Source organism: Corvus kubaryi, unplaced genomic scaffold (assembly GCF_017639235.1).
Source record: "Corvus kubaryi isolate FWS band 111438036 unplaced genomic scaffold, C.kubaryi_AGA036_p1.0 37236, whole genome shotgun sequence".
NCBI lineage: Eukaryota > Metazoa > Chordata > Aves > Passeriformes > Corvidae > Corvus > Corvus kubaryi.
In genome coordinates, this window is record NW_024581067.1 from 1,799,018 (window position 1) to 1,825,392 (window position 26,375).

The following is a 26,375-nucleotide window of genomic DNA, read 5'->3' on the forward strand; positions in this document are numbered from 1 at the left end:
CCAGCTCAGGGGGTTTGGGGTCCCAGCTCAGGGGGGTTTGGGGTTCCAGCACAGGGGGTTTGGGGTTCCAGCACAGGGGGCTTTGGGGTTCCAGCTCAGGGGGTTTGGGGTCCCAGCACAGGGGGTTTGGGGTTCCAGCACAGGGAGATTTTGGGTTCCAGCTCAGGGGGTTTGGGGTCCCAGCTCAGGGGGTTTGGGTTCCAGCTCAGGGGGTTTGGGGTCCCAGCACAGGGGTTTGGGGTTCCAGCTCTCCCCCACAGCACCCCCAGGGCTCCTCCCTGGGCTGCCCTCAGGCTGCTCATCTCCAGCCTGTGCTGGTGCCTGCAATTGCCCAGACCCAGGCGCTGCTGAGCTCCATGAGATCCCCACGGTCCCAGCCCTTGACCCTGGTCTCCACCTGGACATCAACTCATTGACCCCAAGTCCCCATGTGAGACCACCCAGCCCATCCCTCACCCACCAAGGGGTTCATCCACCAAACCCATGGGTCTCCAACTCGGAGACAAGGATGTCCTGTCAGACAGTGTCAGGTGCTTTGCATGAGTCCAGGCAGACGCCATCAGCTGCACATCTGGCAGCTGCTTGTCCACTAAACTTCTGTATTTACTCTACATTTAGTATTAGTTCATTATTTGGTCTTTTCCTTCTATGAAATTAGTTGCACTAGATTATTGTCCATGAAGTCTTATGGGGAAATGCATGACTAAACTGTAGGGCAGCTCAACATTATTAATTAATGGCTAGTTTTAAAATAAAACCTCCTTGGTAGCTTGTATAGCTTGTTTTAAACCCCAGGAGATCATCACATCACAGAAGATTTTAGTGGGAAATAAATACCCATCCAGCTTTGCCATCCTTGTATTTTCCCCCTGTCAAACAGCTTTCCAATCTGTACTGGTAAGACTCCCTTTTCTCAGGAAGTTGTACTAATAATTTTCCAAAAATATTAGCAGGGGATCCATAGCAACTGTTGATACGACTCAAAACCATTAAGAGCGATCCTAGCAACCTTCTGTTAAGAAATACTGTATACAGCCTCCCCCACTCAGCAAAATCCCACAATATGGCAAGAAAGATTTGTATGTCTAAGAATAGCTACCTACACACATTTTTCAAACTGACTGAGCCGTAATGATTTAAATCCTCCCTATCACATTTTCAGCAAAATGTGCCTCTACAACACTGTATCAATGTGTTCTGTTCAGAGTTTTGACTCTTCCTCCTTTTTTAAATCACACTGTTAACATCCCTGACATTTTAGAAATAATGTTTATTGATTTTTCTGTTAACACTGCTATAAATTAAGTGATGTAATGGACAGGATTACTGAGGTACTACAAAGAATGTGTTCTCCAGATTCTTAACTCCTGGTTGAAAAAGACTCTGGATTAACTCAGAAATAGGTGCAGCTCTGTGCTGTGATTTCCATAGTTTTGGTTTGGTTGACTACTTTTGGATGACAGAAGGGCCATATTAAAACTACCTGCTAAGTATCAAATGACAGAAGGAAAACACCTTGTTTAGATGAAACTGAGAAATGAATGGTAGACAAAAAACAAATGCAAAATTCCTGGTCAGTTACAATTATTCAGAAACTTAGGATACAGTCAGTATCAGAATGGTCTGAGTTACTTCATCTGCAGCAACAATGAATTACTAAACCAGGAAAATGCTGATTTTTTGGTTGGCAGATCCAGAACCAAGGTGTCACAGAGGAAATGTGTCCCCTCCCATGGCGGGGAGCACTTTGGTAGCAGAAGTAATTGCATCTGAACAGCACTGGTTAAAAAGGAGTGGGGGATGTATGGACACGTGCTCCGCAGCTTCCAGAGTCCTTTGGAATCCTGACTCACAGATCAATTTTTTAGGCTATTTCTGCAGGATCTTCAAGTCACCAAGTTTTGTTCTTGTTTTATGGGGTAGTTTTTCAACCCTTGAGCCTCCTGTAATAATGCAATTCGATTTCTACCCTTGGATGTTTGATTTTACATTCCATCATCACCAAGCATTGATTAAGCCTTAGCACATACACTTGATTGTGTTTACGACTTTGTTTCCTCAGGGGAAGGTCAGGCTTTATGACAACACCACTCTGTTAAAAACAAAATTGTTGGTGATGCTACTGACTGTGATCAGCTTCATCCATCAGCCTAAAAAATTCTCTTGCTAGTTTGCTTCCATACAGAAAAAAAATTAATGGACGGCTTGGATTAGCACAAGTAACAGGAATCAAAAACGGACTTGGGCACCTGTGTTCATAGAACTAACTACATTAATACTCAGCTTCATCATAGTCCTAGAACATTTGTCAGAGTGCTGTCTCTCCCCCTGTTGAAGTCCTTCTGCTTTATCTACACTTTTACACTATCCATCAGCGCAAAAGAATTATGAAGCATCAGTAGTGTCTTTACCCTTTTTTTTTTTCAATCCCTTATTCCACTATTGTTAAATTTCAGAAGGTGCCTGAGAAAGGAATGGGTCTCAGTTTACTTCCTAATAGGTGATTGTACCCATCAATCCAGCACCATTCCACACACACTGTGGAAAAAAACTGGATGTGAAGGCTACACCAGTGCCCTGGGTCTTGAAAAAGGCACTTCAAAACAGGTGTAGAGCCCTCAGCCACACCAGGATGAAAATTCAGGCCCTGACAATGCCTATCCCACATCCATCCTAACAAAAAAAGCCTTTCAGTCTTGTATTTCAAACTCCACAGTGAAGACCCAACACACAGTCTGAAGTTCTGGCTATAACCACAGAGTCACTTTCTGCTGCTTCACATCTCCCACTCATCTTCAGAATGATTTCCAAAACGATAAAAGGTCAAATGCAGCCTCTACAGATGAATTCAGTATTAGCTATCCATTTGTTTTTTTTAATTCCTGGTTCTTACACCACACACTACCATGTCACAAAATATGTTCACCTTAATATTTGGGAAGGTTTCTCCTCATTTGTCTCATTTCTGCTCTCCACTCTCTCTTTTTTGTTTTTTTTAACTTTTTCTCCTGTTCTTGTGGGGTTTTTTTCTCTCAATTTACCTCACTATTTTAGCATTTGACCATGGCACTTTTGGGCTGCTGCCTTCTTAATTGGGACACTACATCTGCTATTTATTGCATTCATTACACACAGAAGGCCCAGTAAGTTTGAGCTGTTTAGATGACACCACTATGTATTTGTGTATAACCAGTATCTTACATACAATTAATATAAATATTATACCTCATACACATAATATATGTTAATATGTTATTTAAATTACTAATATAAATAACTAACGCTAAAAAGCACCCACCAAGTTACAAGTAAACAATTCAGGAGATGGGGCTGCAATATCTGTAATTCCACTTCTGAATCCTCCTAAAAAGAAGCTGAAAATCACAGTTGGCAACGTTTCTGGAAGGCAACAGTAATCCATAAATACTCCTTAATTTTCCTGTCATTGCAGAATTAAGCCACTTCCAGCTCACACAGATCTTACCAGGTGTGCTAAATTGATGTCATTATAAGTCATCAGGAAATACCCACAGAGACCTGTGGCAACATTTGGAAGTTTTGTTAAACAGCTGTGTGTTCTAATTGATTTGTATTATTTAAAACAGCTAAAGCAAGTTATCTCCGGATGTAGAGAAGGGATGACTGAAGACCCCAGGGAGATTTAACTCACAAGAAAGCCAATCACAGGAACTTCATTTGAGCATTTTAAGATTATTACTAGAGGAAGTGCAATTAAATCATCACCATTTATCAATTATCATTTTAAAATACTATGCAACCTTATCATGTTAATTTATTTATGAGGAGGTAACTAGTTGACTTCTGCTTTTTGCAGTAATCTAGTCAGGGAAAATATTTCAAGACGCTTTCCCTGGAAATGAGCGTAACTTCCCACCGTAATCAAAAGTAACTATAAAAGATCAAATTTTACCTAAAATTTGCAAATGTCACGTATCTTCACTCTCTGGAGCTTGTCTCAGTTCCTGAGATATATTTTATTATAGATGTATTCTACCACAGAGAGCATACACCAAAATATAGTTGTATCAGACACGTGCACAGGCCTGGCACCCACATTTCATAAAATACATGGGAAAAAAGTCCCAAAAAGTCAGTAAGCCTTTCTTTTCCTGGTCTGCCAATCACAGTGTAAATCAGCCCTAGTTAAAAGTTAAGGAACACGAGTAGAACCCTTGGCAAGCTCAATTTTTCTTCCCAGTGGTGGAGTGCTTGTAGCATTTAAAATTTGTATCTCTTTTGGATTAAAATCCTAAACCTTTTTACTCTGCTGCTCATGTGTACTGAGTGCTCAAGCCTGATTTGATGAGTTTGCCCAGTGACTTGCATTATAGGATCTGTCCCTGCAGGCAAAGCCTAACCCACATAACAAAATGGGTCAGCAGAAAAGCAGGGAGGCAAGACAAAACTCGGCGTTTCAACTCAGAACCCTGATTCATTTGAGGGTGAAAAGCAGTCTTTTTCTTGTAGACCTGACTCTTGCTTTGATCTGAGGCTTGAAGGCCAGTTTTTATTATGTTCCATAATCTTCTTAATCAACAGAAAGTCACATTTTGCAGCTGTTAACTTTGCTAATTTCTCCAAAATGTTCTTCCTGTGCTTGCCCTGGACTCAGAGTTCACTGTACCACCTCAGGAGAGTGTCCCAGAATCAGATTCATCACTCCACACATTTTGCCACCCAAAACTCTTGTTTTTGCAGGAATTTTTGCATATGTATCCCACAGACACCTCCAGTTATTAGATGCAGGACCATTTTCACTTTACTGTCCCTTAAGAGGCAAAAATAATCCCCGTGTGGGAGTGACCTCATTTTCCTTTTGGCTTGCACAACTCTGATTTCACACATTCCAAACATCCCATTTATGCTTTATTCTCAGTAGTGTCACATTATTACATTATGTTATTAAAACCTAATTTCCTCATCTTCATTCACAGCCAAGCCAGGTAATTAATGCTCCATGTGAAAAGTATGTATTACAAGAAGCTGCCAGCTCACAACTGGAATTCAGACAGGCACAGCAATCACCAGAACACCCATGGCTTGGTAGGTTCTCCGGAAGCTGTTACAAGATAAATAATAGTCTGTGGCTGCAAAAACAAGAACGCTGCTCGTGTTCCCATGGCTCAGCACCATCTACAAACAGGCATCCTGTAATTAAACTTTGTTATTTGAATTAAGGGAGCACCTCTAGGACTCAGTGGATGTTACATCCTTGTCGTGCTGCTGTGGTAAGAGACCTGAGCGCCTGGAAACAGCTAAAATCAAAATAGGGAAGGGAAGGGAAGGGAAGGGAAGGGAAGGGAAGGGAAGGGAAGGGAAGGGAAGGGAAGGGAAGGGAAGGGAAGGGAAGGGAAGGGAAGGGAAGGGAAGGGAAGGGAAGGGCACACTGGTATCTTGGTCTGATGGGAAAAAAACTCACTGAAGAGTCTCAGTTCTTTGTCAGATTTGCATGTGAGACCTGGAGCAAAGGGAAGACACCAGAGCAGGCAGCTCAGCTCTGAGCCATGTGTCATATTAGACAGCAACAACTTATTTTTTGTTGAGAGACGAATTTTCCCTCACTCGATCCTGAGGCTTGCAAATCTATTTAAAACCAAAAATTACATACAGTCTTTTTTGGTAATTTGATTACCAGACAATTCGTGAAATGTTACACTGATATATAAGTAAGTCTGCTTTTGTATTTACCCAAATTCACAATTACTCAGAAACTGCCTGAATTTTTGAGGATTGGCTTTGGAAAAGTATTTAAAATGTGAGATACTGTCAAAGCAAGCCTTAAATGGTGAACACTTACACATCTTTCAAAATCCAGGACTGAAGCAATTGCTGGTAAATGGCTCAGCATGACATGAGATAGACATATACATTTGTTTATTATTTTTAATTTTTTTTCCTTGTGTCCAAGAGAGGAATAAGGCCACTGAGGATTCAGGCATGTATTGCATTCCCCAATTTCATGAAGAACCAGAGGATTCTCACCTGCTGTGTAATAGTGTCCCAGGGCCCCTCCTGCAGACGAGCCTGGTAGGATGCATGAACACTTTCCCACATTTCATCCAGAGTTAAAGGCCTTCCATCTGTGAGTGGGCAGAAACAACCACCTTCAGCCAAAGCTCATAAGCATGCTATATCTTTAATACAAAACAGCAAAATTAATACTGAAAGTTGTTCAAATCCCGACTGAAGGTGCACACAGAACTACCCTAAATTCCCTGCTCAGTTTTATTCTCTGCCACCTGAGAGTAACAGCTCAGTGCTCTGATTTTAAGGTGTGAAGTGTAACTAGTTTTGTAAAGCAAAGTTTGGATAAGATGCATCTAAAACCACAAAACAATGTCATGAAGAGTCACCTAGTGTAAAGATAAGCAATTCAGAGTGAGAGAGTGGAGAAAATCTAAGGAACAAAACTCTGCAGATAAAACTACTGCATTTTGGTCTGTCCATAATGCTTTCTTGAGCTGCATTTATACAGCATTATTGCATCAGGTTTTTAGCTGTGATGCTAGAGTTATGCCAAGATATTAGTGTCAACCACTTAGAAAATAAGCATGTCTATTTTTAATGAATATCTGTTTATGGCAAACAGGGTATTTCAATACACTTTGAATAAGTAGCTTCATCTTGGCATTTATCAGGTGTCAGAAACCATCATCCTCTGATAATTAGTTTTATTCTACTGACATTTGCATGTCTGTAAAATGAAAAAAATTTATGCACACAATTAACATTTGAATGCCATGTTAAGATACAAGTTCAAACCAGCTGCCTACAGCCTCTGTTTTACTTTCTGCACATATCTATAAAAAAGCACAAAGTTCTGAACTTATATAAGCACCATCTAGCAGAATCATGTAGCAAATAAAGTGTCTGAGGAGGTAACAACATATTAATCAGCTACTCCATGCTATCCTCATGAAGATGAGACTTGTTAGACCATCACACCCGCTGTCTTGCGATGACAGATACCAGAGCTGTGCTGGAGACAGTCTAACATTTACAAAGAAATTTGCTACAGCAGCATAAATTCACTTTAGAAGGATGTGTTTGCACTCACATCACCAGTGTGCAGGTGACATGAAATCCCATGCATGCCTGCAATTATGTTAAAGTCCAAGCGTAGAATCTACAGTTACAGACGTTCTAGTGCAACATCTGATTTGCCACTCCAGATTGTGCTCTGTACACCTTTCCCTGAGAATTTTCACAGTAATACTTGAGCAAATTCACGTACACGTGGAATGGATTACTCTGACTCTGTTAATCCCGTTTATAGAAATGATCAGGTGTTACTGAAGTATTAGCCATGTTATAGTTAAAAATGAGTTTTGTCTTTACCTCGTGGTGAATTCGTTCTATTCAGGAGTTCCCAGATTTGCTCGCAACACAGGTGTCTATTCTTTGGGCACTCTTACCCCCTTTTTCCAGCAGTCTGACATGTTTAGCAGCCCTGTTACATATTCTTGCAACCCACTGAGACCTCAAACATCCAGCTGGTGTGACAGAGCAGTCACTAATTGTTGCTGCTGGCAACAAGAGCCCACAGTGGCACCTGCTGAGCCAAGCAGCCTCTTGCCTTTGTGCCTCTTTTCTCCCTAGATGGAGCTGAACTGGGAAGTTCAGCCAGAAAGAGAAGGAAACAGCAAGGAAACAAGCCAAGAGAAAGGGCAGGAGAGGAAGGTGAAGGCTCCAGATTCACCCATCAATGCATTTATTTACTCACCATCCACCCACAAGGACACAGCTTGCCGTGTGTCCCAAGGCTTATCCCAAGTCCAGATGGTTTAGTTTTATTATTTAAACTGTTTTGACTACAATAAACTTTTCTGAGAAAACCCTAACTGGACAGTCAAGAAGCCTAACTCAGTCACGCCACCACAAATAAGAAATAGTTAAAAGGCAGAAGGTTGAGTGCCCTCTCACAGCAGCAAGGTGAGGCTGTCAGACCACACAGGAGCTGCAGCTCTCAGCTGGCACTTTAATTTCTGCAAAGAGCATAAATCCTTTAGGCAGAGAAGATTCCATATTCATTTTCAGAGAAAATTTTCAGGGTTCCCAAGTTGCTGTATTTTCTTGATGTTTAGTGAGGGCTTTTAGGAATTTCTGAGATTCCCAATTAAAAGCTTTTAACTATTTCTAAAATTTTCAGTTAAAGGTTATTCGACACTTTGGGTGAAATGGTGCACAAATTGTTTGAGGCTTCATTCTGATGTATTTTATAAAGAAACAATCTTAACAAACCACTGCCAAAGGAGGAAAAAAACACTCTTACAAGCTTAAGACAATATATGATCATAGAAATTATTCTATTTCAGTTATGTCCAAAGCCACAATAAAATCAGTTCTTCCAGGATATGGTCTTTAGAGCAGCTGTGTTGCTGAGAAAGAACATGGTGCTTACATGTTTTTGAGCTCAGGAAGTAAATCTGTATTCTGGAAAGCACTTCAGTCAGGCCCAGTGTGGTTGTGAATACAGAAAGTTATGCCTTCAGGGTTGGAGGAAGTTGCCCTATCTCAGAAGCTCCCTCTCCCTAACCATGATTAGCATGGTTTTTATTGGCAGGGATTTAGCTGTCACTGAGCTGAGAGTATTTTGAGCAGGTCAGACTGAAAACCCCATTCCTTCTCTCTTCTCCAGAGGAGTGAGGGTGCAGTCCTTGTTGACTCCCATTAGTCCTGCTCTTTCTTCTCAGTGTTTAGCCACCTTTTGTGCTGCTTCCTCTGCCTTTGCAGGAAAAAGGAGAAGTGTGAGATGAGCCACTATTTTCTTTACACACAGGGTGATTCCTGAATGGTGCCTGTGCTCACCTGTGGCTGTGCTGCTGATACCTCACTGTGGGTTTTCTAATGTATGGCAAGAGGGTTTTGAATGCCTGGCTTCAGATGGGGATGGTTCAAGAAAAGACCAAAGCTCCTTGACATCTTGAAGACTAAGAGAAGAGGAAAATACCCTGCTGATTAAAGAAAGCTTACTGGACCTAGCTCAGCCCATCTGGCTGATGCCAGCACTGAAGGGGAAGGATAATTGCCTATACCATCTGTCTCCAAGAGGGCTAATTGCTGACATCAGATATCAGCAGGGGTTCATGCATTTCTTCAACTACCTATTTGGTAGTCTCAGAAGCCAGAGAAAGAAAGAAGGGCTCCGTTTCCAGAAGGTATGGCAGGCACAGGGCTGATTTGGGAGAAATGAGCCTCTGCCCTGAGCTCCTGACACTGACTGTGACTTCAGCAGGTCTGAAATTAGGAATATATGCCACGTGGAAAGTATCATGAGGCAGTGAAAAATGTTTCTTATGTATATACACACTGCCTAAAAATATCTTCTTGTACCCTATAATGTTCCCAAACACCTTTCCAGACAGACTCATCACACTTAATCACTGTTTTCAACTGAAGTATTTGTTCTTGCACAGAACAAGATCTTCCCTGTAAATCCATCCCCTGAAACTACAAAAAGTTTAGATGTCTCTCAAAATGTATTAGTTCTGTTGCAATTAAAATTTCAAACCTTACCTTACACCACCTTACGTATCAAACTTCATCTCACAAACAACAAAAAAAGGTCTAAAGATGAGCTCAAGAAAGTAAGTTCTTTCATGCAATTTAGACAGCAGCAAGGACAAGCATACAATGCAACTTTTCTCTTTCTGCAGGAAGAAGTGATCTGTAATGACTGAACATAACTGCTAGCAGAGGACTGAAAACTGGATGTCTTCACTGACATAAGCTCCTGAGGATGCCAACCAACCTGGAGATCACAGGAGAAACCTCCCAGCAACTCTACGGGGACCCTTTTTCCTAGGAGGGACTGAGAGACCAGGTAAATGGAAGCAGGACTCACATGCAGCAGGAGAAAGGCAGGATTTCATTGATTTCCTTATTCCAGAGAAGTTTGTAAAGAGTCTGCTGGAGTGCAGATTTGGACAGGCTGGCATCAGCTGCTATCATACAAAGGGAGGAAGTGAACACTGCAAAAGCCCTCAGCCGGGCTGAACAGAGGAATTACTGTTTCCCAGGTGTGGTGGGCATTGCAGACACCGCCAGGGAGGAAGCAGAGCTCTGAATTCCAGCTCCGTGCCCTGTGCTGGGGAAGGCAAGACGGGGCAGGGCTGTGGAAACACTGGGAGGATTACAGCTCACCTCCACCTCCCGCAGCCAGCTCTAATTAACACCAGGATCAGTATGGACAGGATCCCAGGGAAACCAGGAACAGCTCAGAGCAGACTTGTGAGGAACTGATCCTGTTACCGAGTCCACAAATAATGGTAGGAATTTAGACTGGGAAATTGAGGTAGGTCTCGGGGAGATTGTTCCTTGATTAGTTCAGGTGAGGAATGCAGTGAGTATTGCTGGTTGTCTGAGAAACAAAGTGAGGAGCCCATCACATGAAGACTATTGCCTCAAAGGAAAAAAACTCAGGGCATTACCTAGAGCTTTCCTCACACCAGGTTTTGGGCAAGACAAAGGATACTCTGCTCAGGTATTGCAAGTGATTGTGAGCCTGTGCCAGCTGCACACTTCCAAAAATCTCACTTTGGGACCTTCAGACAGCACAGCACAGGCAGGCCAACAGCGTGCAGGGAAGACAGGATTCTTCATTCTCAAAAGTGAGCTGCCCATAATTAAAATCAGAGAATACTAGCTGGAAACACTGTAGGTAACACACTTACTGCCAGTATTTTGTATCCTGCTCCCTTCAAGAGTCAGATACTGCTAAATTTAAAAGAGAATGTAAAATGCTGAAGAGAACCCAGGTGACCTTCAGAAGCATCTAAAAAAAGCCCTTGTTTTCCATTGTGAAAGGCTCCCAAGAAGTGTTTTAAAAGATAATTGTACTTGTAGGAACAATTACAGTTCTGTACTGCAAGGGGAGCTGTTGGCACATAATACCATGATTGTGCATTAGATCATCCACTGGCTCCTGTAATATCCACTTCCAGCTATAAGGAGTCATGTTTCAACACCTCCGATTCCCTGGTGCTGACAAGCTAAACAACTTGTTTTGTCTCTGTGAGCTCTTCTCTGGTGATTAACTGCTTATGGTGAATACTAATTATATGAAAGTACAGTACAGTAGAGATAGTGTCCTACTTCCTCTACCTGCAGCATCTCCGTCCTCTTCTGTAGAGACACTGCACTATAAATTCAGCAAAAACCAAAGAGGATGACATTTTTCAAGTCCACAAATAGGCTAACTCGTCTCTCACAGCAAAACTACCTTTATCTTCCTGTCTGCACAATAAGTTCAAAGGCAAAACACTGCACGTTTGTAAATGCCTGTAATAATGCTGGAAATAAATTTGCAGCAGGATGTGTGCAAATGAGTTCTGTTTGTGGGAAAGGCAGAGCAATGTCCCCAATTCCCCATGTCCCACTCTGAAAATTTACCCCAAATTATCCATTCCTGAAACTGCACCTCAGACTAAAATATTTCCACCAGGGAGCCTATGAGAATTTGTTCTTCAATTTTGAATCTGAAGTGCTTTTTGAAACGCTAACACTGCAAAATTAGAAACCATTAAACAATATAATGCAGAGAGTGATTAAATCTACCAAACACATCCAAAGCAGCTTAAGCTACTTTTTAATTAAACAGGAAAAGATATCACTGGCAACATTCAGACATCTTTATCTAGATAAAGTTAAGATATTATTCAAAACACAAAAGATGCTGATCATAGAAACATTTAGGTTGGAAAAGAGCTCTAAGAAGATCAAGTCCAAGCCTTAACCCAGCACAGCCATGCTCACCACTAAACCTCATCTCCAAGTTCCATAAGCTGGTCCTGCTGGCCACAGCACTGCAGGCACAAGCCAGGTGCCACTGGAGCACAGGTACACAGGCTTTGGGCAGCAAGGAACAGAGCACAGCCAGTGCTGCAGTGTGATCACTCCGTGCCTGCTGATTAAATGAGTGACACCAGCAGTGGCCTCCGTGGGAGGCTGAGGGTTCCTCCCTCCTCCCCTGACAGGATGGGGGCTGAAATCACAGTGGCCGCAGCCACGGAGCAATGGGTAACAGGATGTACGTACCAGGGAGGAGACAGGATCAGCTACTGTTTGAAGAGCCAGCTTTAATACAAAAAAAAAGTCAGTACCATATTGGTATTATTTTATTTTCCCTTAAGCAGCAAATTTAAACAGAAAACGGCATACATTTTTAAAGATACATTTAGACCCCAGCCTTGTGGCTCAAATTGGGGCTCCAAAGAAACAGAGAGAGCTCTGCTGAAGCACTGTGGTTATGTCCACTGATTGCCCAGCCCAGCTTAAACCTGCAGCACTAAGTTTTTGCAGTCATTTCAAGAAAAGAACAAGAAAAATGACCGGCAGTTTCAGTAAACCACAGGCAAGATGCCAGGAGCCAAAGATCAGCCTCCCTCAGGCTGAGATGGTATCATCTCCTCCACGGTCCTGGAGCTCTGAGTCCAGAGCATTGCAAAATTCACTGGTGAGCAGCCTCATCTCTTAGCTTCTTATTACATCTGCTCCTCAACTTAATATAAAATCTCTGTTTTCAGCATCTATTGCACCCAACACATTGAATCCACAATGGCCTTACCCAAAAAGCATGCTCTGAAATACAGCACAGGCACTTGGTAGCTGCTGGAGTACAGCACATGGTATTCATAGCGAACCACTTCTTCTGTGCTGCCAATTCCAGTGGCCTGAGAATCATCCAAAGGCTCCTGAAACGACAAATGACCACAGCCATACATCAACTTCTGTATGTGTACTGAGGGAAATTGTCATAAATTCACTAAATGCACAGAACAGAAATAATGGCAACCACCCCTTCCACGGCACTACTCATGCAAACTCCCAAAGGAACTTTTCAACACTAGCAAGAAAATCAGAGAAATCCAAAACCTACAAAGACATCTTACACACTTACTTCCACAAACTGTGAACTATTTGCAAGCCTTTCCAGAACTGAGGTCTTTCTAAGCTGTACCAAGGCTCTCTAAAAGCTTCATGGCACAGCAACTGGCACAATAAGGGGATTACAGCTGTACCGCTCCTCATTACATTCAGTATAGACCATTTTAGAAGTGTCTCCTTAAATAATCTGGTTTTGCTTGCCAAAAGACAAATCAAATGTACCCACCAAAAATCCTCTGATCTTTACAGGTTTTTGCCAGTTGTTTTTGCTAATAATTTAAAATACATAATATAATTATAGTAACAAAGAATGCAATTATAAAACTGAGAGGGGTTTTTTTTCCTGTTAGTGTATATTCCAGGTGTAAAGTTTATGGTAGATTTGAAACAAATCAAAATAAATGAAAGTAACTGCATTGAGATATACCCCAGCTGCAGCACAAATTTCATAACATTTCAGATTAATATTCCAACAGTGCTAAGCACCCAGTTGTTTGGACTTTTCTAAAAGCTGTCATAACTCAAACGTCTCTGAAAATGGAACCATTAAATTAATACTGCCATTAGGATTAAACGTAAGAACAAACTTTCCAAGAAGACACTCAGGGTGTGGACTTATTCAGTGCTCAAACCCCCAAATTTACATGCATGAACTAAGCAACCATAATGCCCCACAGGTTCGGTGTGCATTTCACAACTTGGCTACTGCCAAGCAACTCTGAATATTGGCTTATGGTATCTGTCCAAGCAAAATAGAAAACGACTGAGCAGAAAAGTAGAACCAGCATCCTCTGAACACTATGTTCATATAACACACAAGAAATTTAAAACTATTTTGCATTTTTATGTCATATCCATAGTCAAATCAGCAATGGATTAATCAATACATGAAGATATATAGAAACTGATAAATTATAACAGTAATGACACCCAAGATATTTTCAGGTTTTTGTCTGATGTGACTCTCCCCAAATTTAGTGTATTAGACAACCAGATGCTGCAACTTCTGCATGGACAGAAGTTCACAAATGAAAGCCCAGACCCTGGAAAAGCTGCAGACCACGAAACTGTCTATACATATTCGAACATGAAGTGAGAAGATCCCAGATGGCTCCGGAGCAGAGGTTTCCTGGTAAATCCTAGATGGCTGCAGGAATGGTTGATTTTAGCTTACAGGAAAACAGGTGCCTAAAGCACTGAAAGGCAATGTTTAGAAACTTGTTACCTGGTTTAATCTGGTTTTAAAAACTGTATGTGAAGAGATCCTAAAGTCAACCTGCCAGAAGGACAGTGATGATTGCTATTCTTGATGTCACAGGCCAGATAAAGACAGGTATGATATGCCCAGTTCCCACATACATGAGTGACAGGCCAAGAAAGGGAGCTCTTTTCCTCCCCACACAAGTCATACCCAGTGGTTTTAGGCTAAAAAAAAAAACCTCTAGAAAACACAAGTTTCTTCTCTATATAATGCTGAACCTTCTTTAAAATTGATCAGTGCTTCAGTAAGAATAACAGAAGAAAGACCATCAGCAGCCTGTGGGAAAAGGAAAAAACCAAACCCAGCTACAGATTGGTTTTCATTTGTGTAGGGGTGGGGAAGAGAAGGACCCTGTGCTGAGAACTGAGCCTACATGGTGCTCCTCGGGCATTAATGTTTCATCAGATACCACAGCCTTGCCTCCTGCTTAGTCACCAGCTTACCCTGCCCTAAAAGATACTTCTGGAAATGTCAAGACTACCTGTTCATGTGTTAAATATCAGTGTTCTAGAAAAGACGGCTTACGCTGCGTTCTGTACATAATGGCAAAATGACTAATTTGTGGCTATTTTAGACCTGCACACAAAGGCAAATAGCTGAATCCTTCTCGGGGCTACTCTAATCCCCTTTCTTCTCAGTAAACAGCATTTTCACATTTTCTTACTTAAAAAAGATACATCATTGATTTGCAATCGTGCTCTTTACAGTCTCTGTAAGTACAGCCTACAGTATTTTTGCAGGAAAAGTACATTTTGTAGCCCACAAGTTTTGATGGTATCTCTGTAGCTGATGAGATGAACTTTGCTGATGAGATGAATAAAACGAGTACAGTCATTTCAGGTGATCTTTGAAACATCTAAAAATCCACAAATGGCTCACTAGAACCAAGGAGTCTCAGACAGGTTTATATCAGCCCACAAGACTTCATTTTCACCCTTTAACCAACTACTGATAAAGCCATAAATACAAAACACAGGTGTAACTTATTTTAAAAAAAAGCAAAACTCCCACTTTATTTTTATATATGTCATTATAGTCTATTTTAACTCTTTCTTTGAATAACTGTTAGTTTCTTTTTCTTATATATAGTGGTGCTCTCTTCTTGAGCTAATGCTGAATTTTAGTTACTGTACTAGACAACACTGAGATCAAATTTAAATTTAGATGGTTTTGTAACTCTTGAAAAACATTCACATGTATATACACACCACAAAAGACAAAAACCACACATATCAGCCTTAAAAAATGTCATATAAAACATTAACCAAACTGCAATCACTAAAAATGATACGACGAAACTTATTCCTCAAATTTTTTGTTTCTGATTTTCAAATTTACTTGCATGCCCGCCATGCTTCAAGTTAAAACTGTGAATCCAGAACTGACTGGCTGCTTCCTAAACAGATTGGGAAGTTGTCATCAGGAAGCATCTGCTCCTCCATTGCTCTCAGGTAAAATCACTCCTGGGCTATCATAATGGACTATTGAGCAGATGTTTAAAAGCAATGTATGTATTAGTAAAAAGATAAGCAGCAGCTACCTAATTAATTACATTAGTTCCATCATAAATGAATTACCACTGATTTTAATTGATATCAAATTGTCCTCAACCTTTAAGTATCCCCAAAACAAATTAAGTCGATTTGTTCCTTTTAAAATGCTAAATTATTTAAATCAATAGATAAGAAACACTGCCAGGTGTCATTTTGAAGGCAAAATAACGTATTTGTAGTATTTCAATTCCTCTTGATGAGGAAGGCGAGTCTAAAACCTGTGGTAACAAGTTAATTTGACAGCAGGAGAGACTTAATAGTGGTTTTGGGTACTGTATAGTGGCACCAGGGCAGCAGGGAGATGTGGGTTAAGGCACCTTTGGAGGGACACGATGAAGGAAAGGTGAGGCAGACAGGGTAAGCTGAGATGGTGACAGAATTAGCTAAAAAAAAATGGGTTTCTCTGCTGACACCAAACATTTCCCTCTCTCCACCTCACCTGCAGAGGGCCATTGAGCCTCTTGCTCAGCCTAAATTCCCTTTGAAATTAAGAAGCAGACCCCCTTTTGGGGGAAAAGGTAAGAGAAGTGGTGCAAATAAACATTTCTCCCGGATGTCTAGACACTGTGGCCTTTCTCCCAGTTCCCATGTTCCTCCTCTCCCTTCTTGCTGCTTTGGCCTCTGCTTACTCCTGCCTTATCTAGGCTCCTGGGAGATGTTCCTGTGGGAACACAGCAGGACTGGGAAGAGGTGACACAGGCACAGGTACTGGTAATGCTACTTTCAGTGTGAGGAGGGGAAAAAGGAGATGCAACCCAGATTAGTAAGCAAATTTGCCTTCATTGCTTGGAATGCGTTTACATCTAATTTCATTTCAGCTTCTAAAGTTGGAAATGTACGGCTCTTTCTCTTCAGAGGCGTGCAGTCACCACTGAAACACAAGAGCTCTCAGGAGCAGCTCTTTCAGCACTTTCCCCCTGGCAAACAGGGAGATTTGAACACGGAACCTGAATGGTGGGACAGTGTTCATCAGGGAGAATTAAAGCAGAGCTTGGCGAGCAGGGTGTGGCCTTGTGGTGAGATCATGTCTCCGTTCTGGCTCCCGGCTGTTCTCCCAAGCATTCAGACCGTGCCCCACGTTCTTGCTGCAGCCCCCGCGGGTACAGTCTCTGCAGGTCATTTTCCTGCAGGTTTTGGTCCTTCCTGTGCAGGATCTCGGCTCAGCCCCCAGCCTGGCACAGCCCTGAGACCTCCAGACCTGATCCTGCCTCTGCCCTCGTCACTGACCCACAGCGCGGGGGTCACAGTGGTCAGCGAGGTGACCCTGCCTGGGGAGGGGGAGACTGAATGCATTTACTGATTGTCACTTTTTTCCATCACTACTAAATATTCACACTGTGCTCAAATTTACAGGCTCCAATCAAAAGTATCCTATTCTACCACAGCCTGCAAAAACACAGACATCTCCCTGAAGAATTTCAGTGCAATATGAATGTTGTACAAAATCCTTTACCACCAGTTGCACCATTTTTATGTACATTGACAAACTGCTCTTTTATGTGAAGAACACATGGGGAATCCAACAACCTCCAGGTGTTTTCTGGTGCTGACATCATCAGTGACAGATGAGGCAACACAAGGATAACGGGAGTGGTCTGAAGCAGAACAAAGTTATCTTACGGATTCATTTTCTGTGTGCAGCTACAAAATCCTCCCCACTGTCTTGAACTTCTCACAGTTTAGTCATCCAAGTGAAGAACCTGGTTAAATGCCCAAAAACAAAGAAACAAAGTGGCTCAAATCATTTGGTGATGCCTGAAATACCACGTGCAAGGAGCCTTCTTCTGCAAGACACAGCTATCCTGAAAAGCCACCATGTCACCAGTGGAAAACTTCAGAGGTGAGTCAAGGTAAACAGCTAGTGGATCCCTGAAATATGCCATTTTCCAAAGGAAATCTTCTGACTGAACTCAGCATCCTGGCCATGACACTATGAAAGCATCGAGTGATGTCCACTGCATGGAGATGTCCAGCATTTTCAGAATAACTATTTCCAAAATGAATTTGCCCCCCTCCCCATCTCCCAGCCTTCTGTTATTCAAGGCATACCAAAACACCAAAAACAAGACTTCCATCCCGAAAAGACATGGCACATAAAACTGCAGTTTTATGTGCCATGCAGTCCTCATGCATGAACAATCATTTCTAACAGCTGGAAATTAGATTTGTCTTTTGATTGCTTCAAAACCACTATCACAAGTGAAAGCAAAGCCTTTTCAAGCAAAAGAAGCAGCGGACCATGAAAACAGAACAGTTGTGAATTTTGTCTGCACATAAAGGTGGGGAATTGTTACAAAACCACTCCTCATTCTTCCCGGGTTGTCACATACAAAATGCAGAATTCGGTGGCTTCTCTCCTCCCACAGAAGAAACATTTTCTCTTGTTCTAATGTAGAGTACAAGGCTGTCTGCACAGGGCTGGAACAGAGGCATGGTGTGTTAGGAAACCTCTTCCGACGGAAATGACAGCAAATCTGGGAAATGAGGCAAAGAAATCAAAGGAGACAGAGGAGACAGGACACAGTTCATCTGCTGAGGGAGGATGGACCTACCAGACTACCCGAAATTCCCGAAAGGAATGTCCCCCTGGAGCTATGGACACAGACCTTGCTGAGGATCACAGCAGCCCCACCTGGAAGCTGTAGGGATTCAACCACTTCCACCACCCCCTACCAATGTTCTTTGCCAATGTTATTCCTCAGACTGAGGAATTTACAGTGGTTTTCTTTCCACTGAAGTGGGATAACGAGCAATCAGAGATGGTGGTACCTGTACCCACACTTTTTTGGCACCCGCCTTTCAGTAAGAATCACTGAATCCTGGGATCACTGAGGTTAGAAAATCCCTCACAGACATTGAGCCCAGCCTGTGACACCACCCCCACCTTGTCCCCAGCCCAGAGCACCGAGTGCCACCTCCAGCCCTTCCTTGGACACCTCCAGGGATGGGCACTCCAAACCTCCCCGGGCAGCCCCTGCCAAGGCCTGAGCACCCTTTCCATGGGGAAATTCCTGCTGCTGTCCACCCTGAGCCTGCCCTGGCCCAGCCTGAGGCCGTTCCCTCTCCTCCTGTCCCTGTTCCCTGCCAGCAGAGCCCGACCCCCCCGGCTGCCCCCTCCTGCCAGCGACTTGTGCAGAGCCACAAGGTCCCCCCGAGCCTCTTTTTGAAGGATTTTCCCATCATTTTTGTCATTATCTTCCATTTGCACAAATTGGAGTAAGCCACTACTTTGAGGTTAAGTACTATTCCACAAGATTATTGCTTCTTTTGAACTGAAGCGCTTCCAGGACTGGGCTCTGTGCTTTACAACAGGCAAAAAAAGGGAAAAAAAATTGCTACACTAGAAGACAACAGTAGCAGTTCAACTGGATTTTAGGTCAGCTTTATTTTTTTAGAACAAGGATTATTATTTCTGCTTTGTGAATCGCAGCAGCAACCCAGTTTTGGCCACGCTTAATTCAACAGGGAGACTGACAGCAAATGCCTACAAACCTTTACTTTTTAGAAGACAAACTCAAATCCTCATTAATTTCTCAGATGGGAAACTGTATGAAAACGATGCCAAGACTGACAGACAGTGTTTAACAGTAATTCTGGTGAAAAAGTTACAGACAGAAATGCTCAAATTATCACAAAATCTGGTGCTGTAAAAACAAGAAATTTGAAATTACATGTTGCAATTAGAAGTGGCTGCACTAGTGCCCACCCAGGACACTCTGAGGGAACAGCTATGACACTGGGAAAGTGACTTACTGCAAGAAATAGAACAGTTGGATGCTGCCCACTTGAAAAAGGAAATAGCATCTGATTAAGTTAATATCTGACAAAATGATACATCTTGAAAGTTACCTGAGATGCTACCCTAAGCTTGGCCATAGACTATATTAGATAAGCACAACCATTAGAAACAATCATCATAAACAATGTGGCTTAATTACAACTGGTTTATTTGGATGTGAGAGATCCTATCCTATTAACTGTATGTTAGGGCTAAAGCACACGTGTTATTCTCTTACTACAAAAGCAGGAAGAGGAGACTAAATTGCAAATTTAAAATAGCCTGCATTCAAAAATTTTAGCTATCACTACAAATAATTATGAAATTACTCAAAATAGTTGTGAAGTTACTCCTAAAATCTCCAAAAGAAAACCTGAATTTGTTTTTACACTTAGACAAAAAAATGGTAGCACATTAAGATCCAGTGATTGTTTGCATTTGGAAATACCTAAGTGTAATAGATGAATTTTTAAATGGAACAGGGGCAGACCCTACCAAGTCAAGTATGTTCAGCTTTTGTCCACTTTGAAAAGCTGTTTGTTGTATTCATATATGATATAATACAAGTGCACTTACCTTCTACTCTGTAAACACTGCTACAAAGGAAATGTAAAGTTCTGAACTCAGACTGGGGCAGGTCAAAAGCCCTTAAGTTCACTTTCAAACAAAATACTCTGTAAGAATATTCTAAGAATTAACATACACAAAGTTATCAAATGTCACTGATCACAAACACACCAAATGTATATTGGAGAGATTCACAGTGGCTAGAGAGAAGTACTGAATTACTTCCTTTATTAGTCTGATCTCAAATGAAAACTGCCACAGAGCATTACATGTTATTTTTAATTTCCAGAAATGTGGTACATAATAAGTCTTGATGCAAACTTAACCACTTGGAATTTGCTTTACAATTCCTTAAAGCCAAGTAGAAAATTTGGATGAATTATTGACAATGTTTTTGTCCGGAATGACTCTTCTAACAGTCTCCATTTAAACTGTATTTTATTTGACAAGAAAGCCGAGTACAGAATCAAGAATACCCAAATATTTCCGCTGCTGTATGTGGTGGAAAACATGCAGTCAATAACACCCACAAGCACAATGACCAGACAACACCACTGTGGCAGAAGGGTTAAAATCACCAAGAAATGGTACAGATGTACATAACTGCACTTGGCCGAGCTCATGTAATCTCACAAAAATACTACACATCTGCAAAATCAGCATAATGGCTGAACTGTTAAATAAATGAATTTATCTCATTTCGAGGAATTATTCTTGTAGTTGAATTGCTCAGAAGTAGGTGGAGGGACCTGAAGAAACTGTTCTGTATACAACTGTTCAATAACCATATCAAATTTTCCCTTCATACTTTATAAATAACCTACATAAAATACTTCAAGCAATTAGCAAATTGTTCCAAAAAATGTTCAAACTCATTATCCCACAGGATGGGAAACAAGAAGCAAGGAAAGAGCCACTAATTGTACACATGTGCAGAGAAAGAGCCAGAACATAGCTCTGACTGTTGGGACATTTTATCTGCTCTCATTTCCCTCAAAAGCTGCTCTATAATTTATTCCTTCAATTTGATTAAGGTATCTCAGGGGTTATTCCATATATTCGTCCCTATTTGCAACTAACTGAAATCATAGCTAAGACAATGAAGTACAATGAAGTACAGAGTTGGTTAAATTGCTCTTGCTTCTCAAAACTGAGATATTCCAAGTGTCCTGAAGGCATTTAATTCCAAAACAGGAAGCCAGAGAGGAGAGCACTCAATAATTCTAATCATGTGCAGATCTCTTGGAAAGTATTTTCCTAAACATTTGCTGAAAGAACCTTTTACTGTACTGCATGTTGCTGCTGGTACCCCAAACAGGGTCCCACAGCAAGATATTTACTACTTAAATTGTCCCTGGTTATGTAAAGGAACCAATCAGGAGATGACCAAGACCATGCTTCCCTAAATTAAACTTCAGCCATGTGCAAAACCAAAGAAGTTGGGGAAGAAAAAGCAACTAAAAATATGTTAACATATTTTTAACATTCCCATATGATGACTTATTCATAAGGCAGAGGCTACAAACGGTAGAGCTGCACCAAAATCAAAGACAATTCAACTTATTTTTTTCTTAACTTCAGTTTATAGGTTTCTGCAACTCAACTGCAAACCCTGAAGGAATAATTTTAGAATAAAGGCCTGGTGTCCATATGATATTTCAAACAGTACTGCCAAGGTCCCTATTCCATAATGTTTCAGGTAAAAGAAGAGTTTCTGACTTCGGTGAGTCTGGAAACAACACGTGAGCAGATCAGGAATTTATGGCTGCAGAAATCAGCTCCGAAGTACCAGGGTCTTTCATAAGCTGAGTTCTAGAGGACTCTACCCAATTTACAGAAAAAAAGGCTAATGTTGCCTTTTTGTATCAATTTTCAAGTTTTCACAAGCATCTACACACCTGCGCACAGCACGAGTGCAAGTATGTGGAATTCTTTTTCACAGCAGACTTCTTTCCCAGAAGATTTTGATTTTTTGCTTTGGATTTTGTAGAATCATGGAATCATTTAGGCTGCCAAAGACCTCTGAGCCCATCGAGTCCAACTGTTAACCAGGATGTCTCGTTGATAGGCATTCACACAGAACTGAGCTCTCTCAATAAAAAGACACCATGGTCACTCATATTTACAGGATAGTTAGTGTTTTAAACCAGGAAAAGTGTTGTGAGAGATTTGCCTGTTATCCAAACAGAGAATAAAAGCATAGATGAAGAAATAGCAAAATATAAATAAATTTTTTTTTTAAACCCAAAACCGCAGTAAATTATGTTTCCAGTATTTTTGGATGCAATATTGGTATTACTTCTTCACCTAAATTTCCTGAATTAACAAACAAAAATATTTTTATGTGGATTAACAAAGTTTTAAGATGATTACAGGATAGCTGCTTACATAAAATAAATCTGACTCAAAGATTACAATTTAATACAACTACAAATCAAGGAAGATAGGTGCACACATCATACTAAGCTTATTTGACTTTTGGGTCTTGCTCAATCTCTCAAAAACAACCAACTGCAAGACACAAAGTCATGTGGGAATCTCATGTGCCGTCAGACTAGCAGAGATTACTGAAATTTTAATGTCTTGAATGGAAAATCAAGAGTGTGCTCTGCTTTCTAGGATCAGACAGGAATTTTACAAGTTCAAGAAGCGGCAGTCAGGATCTTGTAACAGATCTTTGTCTGGTGGACAGGGAAATGTGTTCTGGCCTGCAATGTCCAGGTGACCACAGAACAAGCATGTCATGGGTCCTCCTGAACTCAGCATCTGTTGAGGAACTGCCCCTGATTAGCTTTCTAAATCTATGTTTACATTTTTTTAAAGTATTTGAGAAATAAGGGAGATAGTAAGTTAAAGCAGAGAAATTTAAATGGGGAAGGACTGGGATTTGGAAGAGGCTTGAATTTTATTTAAATCAAAGATACAAAAACTTCCTAGAATTTACACCCTGAACAACTGAAAACAAAATATAGGATAAAACTGCAGATCTAACTGAGTGAATAATCACTTCACAAAGGATACAAAGAGTATGAAAAGAAAACCCTTACAGAGAACAAAAAAGCGGTACAGCAAGCAAAAAACCCCTATTTCTTGAAGCCTAAGTTTAAAGGAGAAGGTAAGAGCTGCCAAAATTCAAGTTGTACTTACAAATGGCAAAAGGGATTAGAACCATTTTTGAAGGAAAGAATAATTAATCATACAGAGCTATGTAGAAACTGGATTAAAACTTAACATTGGTTTGTCAGAGAGAGAGCAAGCCAAACGAACCTGATATCTTCCCCTGATAAGATAACTGAATTAGTGGCCAAGGAAATGCAGGAGACTCAATCTGGCTGGATGCAGTAAAATATTTGATACCAGGCCAAATGGGAAGCAGTTCTTTAAAGCAGAGAAGATGGGGATTATGCTCAAAATGTAATACATAAGAAAGTGAAAAGGGGAGAGTATATGAATAGCTAAAATATGTGAATAGCTAAAAAGATGTGAATAGCTAAAAAGAGAATTATTGACCAGGAGACAGTCAACTAACAAAGCACCTCTAAAGCTGGGCTGTAAAGTAATCTTAGTTACAATATTCCTCAACAACCTGAGCACAAAAGCAGGGGATTGTTGACAAATTTTGCTGATGATACAAAGCTGGGCAGCACAGTCAATAGAGCAGGAGATGGAAACCGTGGCAGGAAATGGGGTTTATAACACAGCATTGCCACGCTGAGATTGCCCACGAGCTGATCTCAGCTCTGCTCTCCCCCTGTCACACGGGTATTGACAGGACCAACAAATCACAAGACAAATGCCCCTCATTCTCCGCTGCCACCAGGGATCCCACACGCACTCCAAGCCCTCACTGCCTCAGCCGTGATTTACACCGAGAACAGAGAACGAGAAACGCTGAGGTTCAACCAAATACTGCCATTTCCACTCCACGAGAAAATCCAGTGTTTTAACATTTGTCTTTTTCTTTAATCAATACGGAAGTTAAATATGAACCCTTTTCACAGGACAAAAAACCTTCTGGTCCGAGACGGTAAATACTAAAATAGAAAATGTCAGAATTTCCAAATTAAAGTGTGCCATATAAATCTGAACTGGCTCACTCGGAATCAGCTGGACATTCAGTTTGATAATCGTGGTAGTCTGCATTAGGGCATTAGTGGGAAAACATTTTAAAAATACAGCTCTGCTGGGCAATGAAGCAGATTATTAAACCTGCTTAAAAAAAAACTTTCAGAAAAGTTTAAAACCTTGTTGTATTTTCAGTAGAACTAATCTGACCCTAGACAAACTACTTCATTTGTCTAATTAGAAAACCAAATTCCTGAAAAACATCTGAGTTTGTAGAAAATGGATTTTCTACTCAGAAATTCTCTTGACACCTTCACCTGTACTGCAGTACCCACACAGCACTGTGCAAAAGTGTTCATTAAAACTGCAATCATAACTCTGAAAAAAAAAAATAAAGCCACTTCATACTCAAAGAAAATCCATTTATTTCATATCACTACATTAAAATACGTAAAATTAAGCTAGACAGAAATTTAACCCCATTTTTCTTGGTTTTGTTATCACCCAATTTTGGGATGGAAGAGGAATGCAGACCACTAGACTAAATACTGATTATACACAGTTCTACTGTGGAATAAAGTTTGTTCTAACTTTCAAGGATAGCTGACCATCTGTAACATAAGTATCAAACAGCTCTGTCCTGAGGTTTTTTATCCTCAAAAACAGTCTTCAGTGTTATGACTTTTTTTTAAGCTGCACCATGTTAGCTTATCCTACAATTCCACCCTTAACAAAAATTAGCCAAAATTTTCAGCAATAAACCCAAGAAGACCAAGATACAACAGGAGAGGCTAAGTCGTAAACAGAGGTTTTTGTTGTTTAACATAGGAATAGTTGAAAGGAAGGCAAACATTGCAAAGCAGTGATGGAATTCAAGGTAAAGCTCTTGCCTTAATAGTTTCATTGAATATTTTAAGAAGGTTTTCCAATACAAAGTGACAATACAGAGTTCACTGAATATTCTGTATGAGGATTCTTTTTACAAAGTTATTTTGTTCTGTTTACTTCTACCCCCTACAAGCAAGAGCTACTCTGTGAAAACTGAGACAAAGAAGTGAAAAGCTTTGATCAAACATACACTGAAAATTCACAACAGAACAGAGTATAATTTAGTTATCCTGATTCCTACTGCCAAAATACTATTTCCAAATATTAAAAAAAAAAAAAAAAAAAAAGTGACTTTACAGCTCACTATTTTAGCAAAATTACTTCAAAACTGGTTCTGTTTACGAACATTAGCAACCTTGAAAACAAGGGATGGCAGTAAAGTACACAACACATATTTTAGATATCTTTGTTTTAAAATCCAAACATTCCAAAATTAAGATCAAGTATTAACAGGCTGTAATCATCCAGTGGTAAAATACCTATGCATTTTAAAAGTCCATTTAGTAACTGTTAAATTTTACAATTGAAAATGGTAAAAAAACATGCTCAATGCTTCATCACAGGTCAGGAGAACCTCTAATCACAAGACAACACTACCATAACCATGTCGCAGACAACCTTGGAATACACCCTGGCACCTTCACAGCTTTAGCAACTGTAAAATCTGTGTTTTGAAACCATTTAACAAATAACTTTCTGAGGAATAACAACTCTCTGAACTAAATACCTAAGTTTAAAAACAAAGTCAATGCCAAACAGTTTTGTGAACTATTAGACATATTTTCAAAGGCTGGATACCCCCACATCAGCAAGAATTCCATTTTTAGCCATCTTGAGGAACAGAATGCAGTAATACCTGAAGCAGGCAACACCAAAATTTATTAATTTCTTCAGGTGGTGCAAGACTTTTACCAGATATAGCCGAGGAAAACACTACAGCTGTGTCTGTAGAACTAGTAATATGACCATGCTAGTAAGTAACTTCCAGTGTAAACCTGGGTGACAGAACCTGATGCCAGAGAAGCAACAGTAAAAGCAAGATTTGTTTGTATCTTTAACTTGAAAATACAATTTAAACACTGGGAGGGTTAACACTTTTGCAAATTTTGTCTTCTATTTGAAAAAGCATTAATCACAAAAACAGGTGCCAAAAGCATACTTAAAACACATCTGAACATAACTCTTCTCCCACATTTTCCTCTGTACAAGAAAAAGCCAATTCTTTATACAGTCTTTGGAGGAAAGACAAACACAGGAAAGAAAAAAGAAACATGAATTTTATAACAAAAACTAAAAATACATATATTTCCTTAAAATTATGACAGATGATGTGTGTGTAACACACGGCTGGAATCAG

The 26,375-nt window shown here is 40.6% G+C and overlaps 1 protein-coding gene across 5 annotated transcripts in view; it reads right to left on the reverse strand.

Annotated features, from left to right (window-relative positions):
• The window catches only part of ATG10 (autophagy related 10), a 61,241-nt gene that overhangs the window by 11,218 nt on the left and 23,648 nt on the right, over positions 1–26,375 (reverse strand). For 3 of the 5 annotated variants that reach the window (XM_042023061.1, XM_042023060.1, XM_042023065.1), the window contains 2 exons: positions 12,587–12,713; positions 6,004–6,101 (listed from right to left, as the gene is read on the reverse strand). In XM_042023061.1, the coding sequence (XP_041878995.1) occupies positions 6,004–6,101; positions 12,587–12,713 (225 nt within the window). Of the gene's footprint in view, positions 1–1,250; positions 3,364–4,874; positions 5,081–6,003; positions 6,102–12,586; positions 12,714–26,375 lie in introns of those variants that run through there. The other 2 variants (XM_042023064.1, XM_042023063.1) reach the window with 2 other exon arrangements.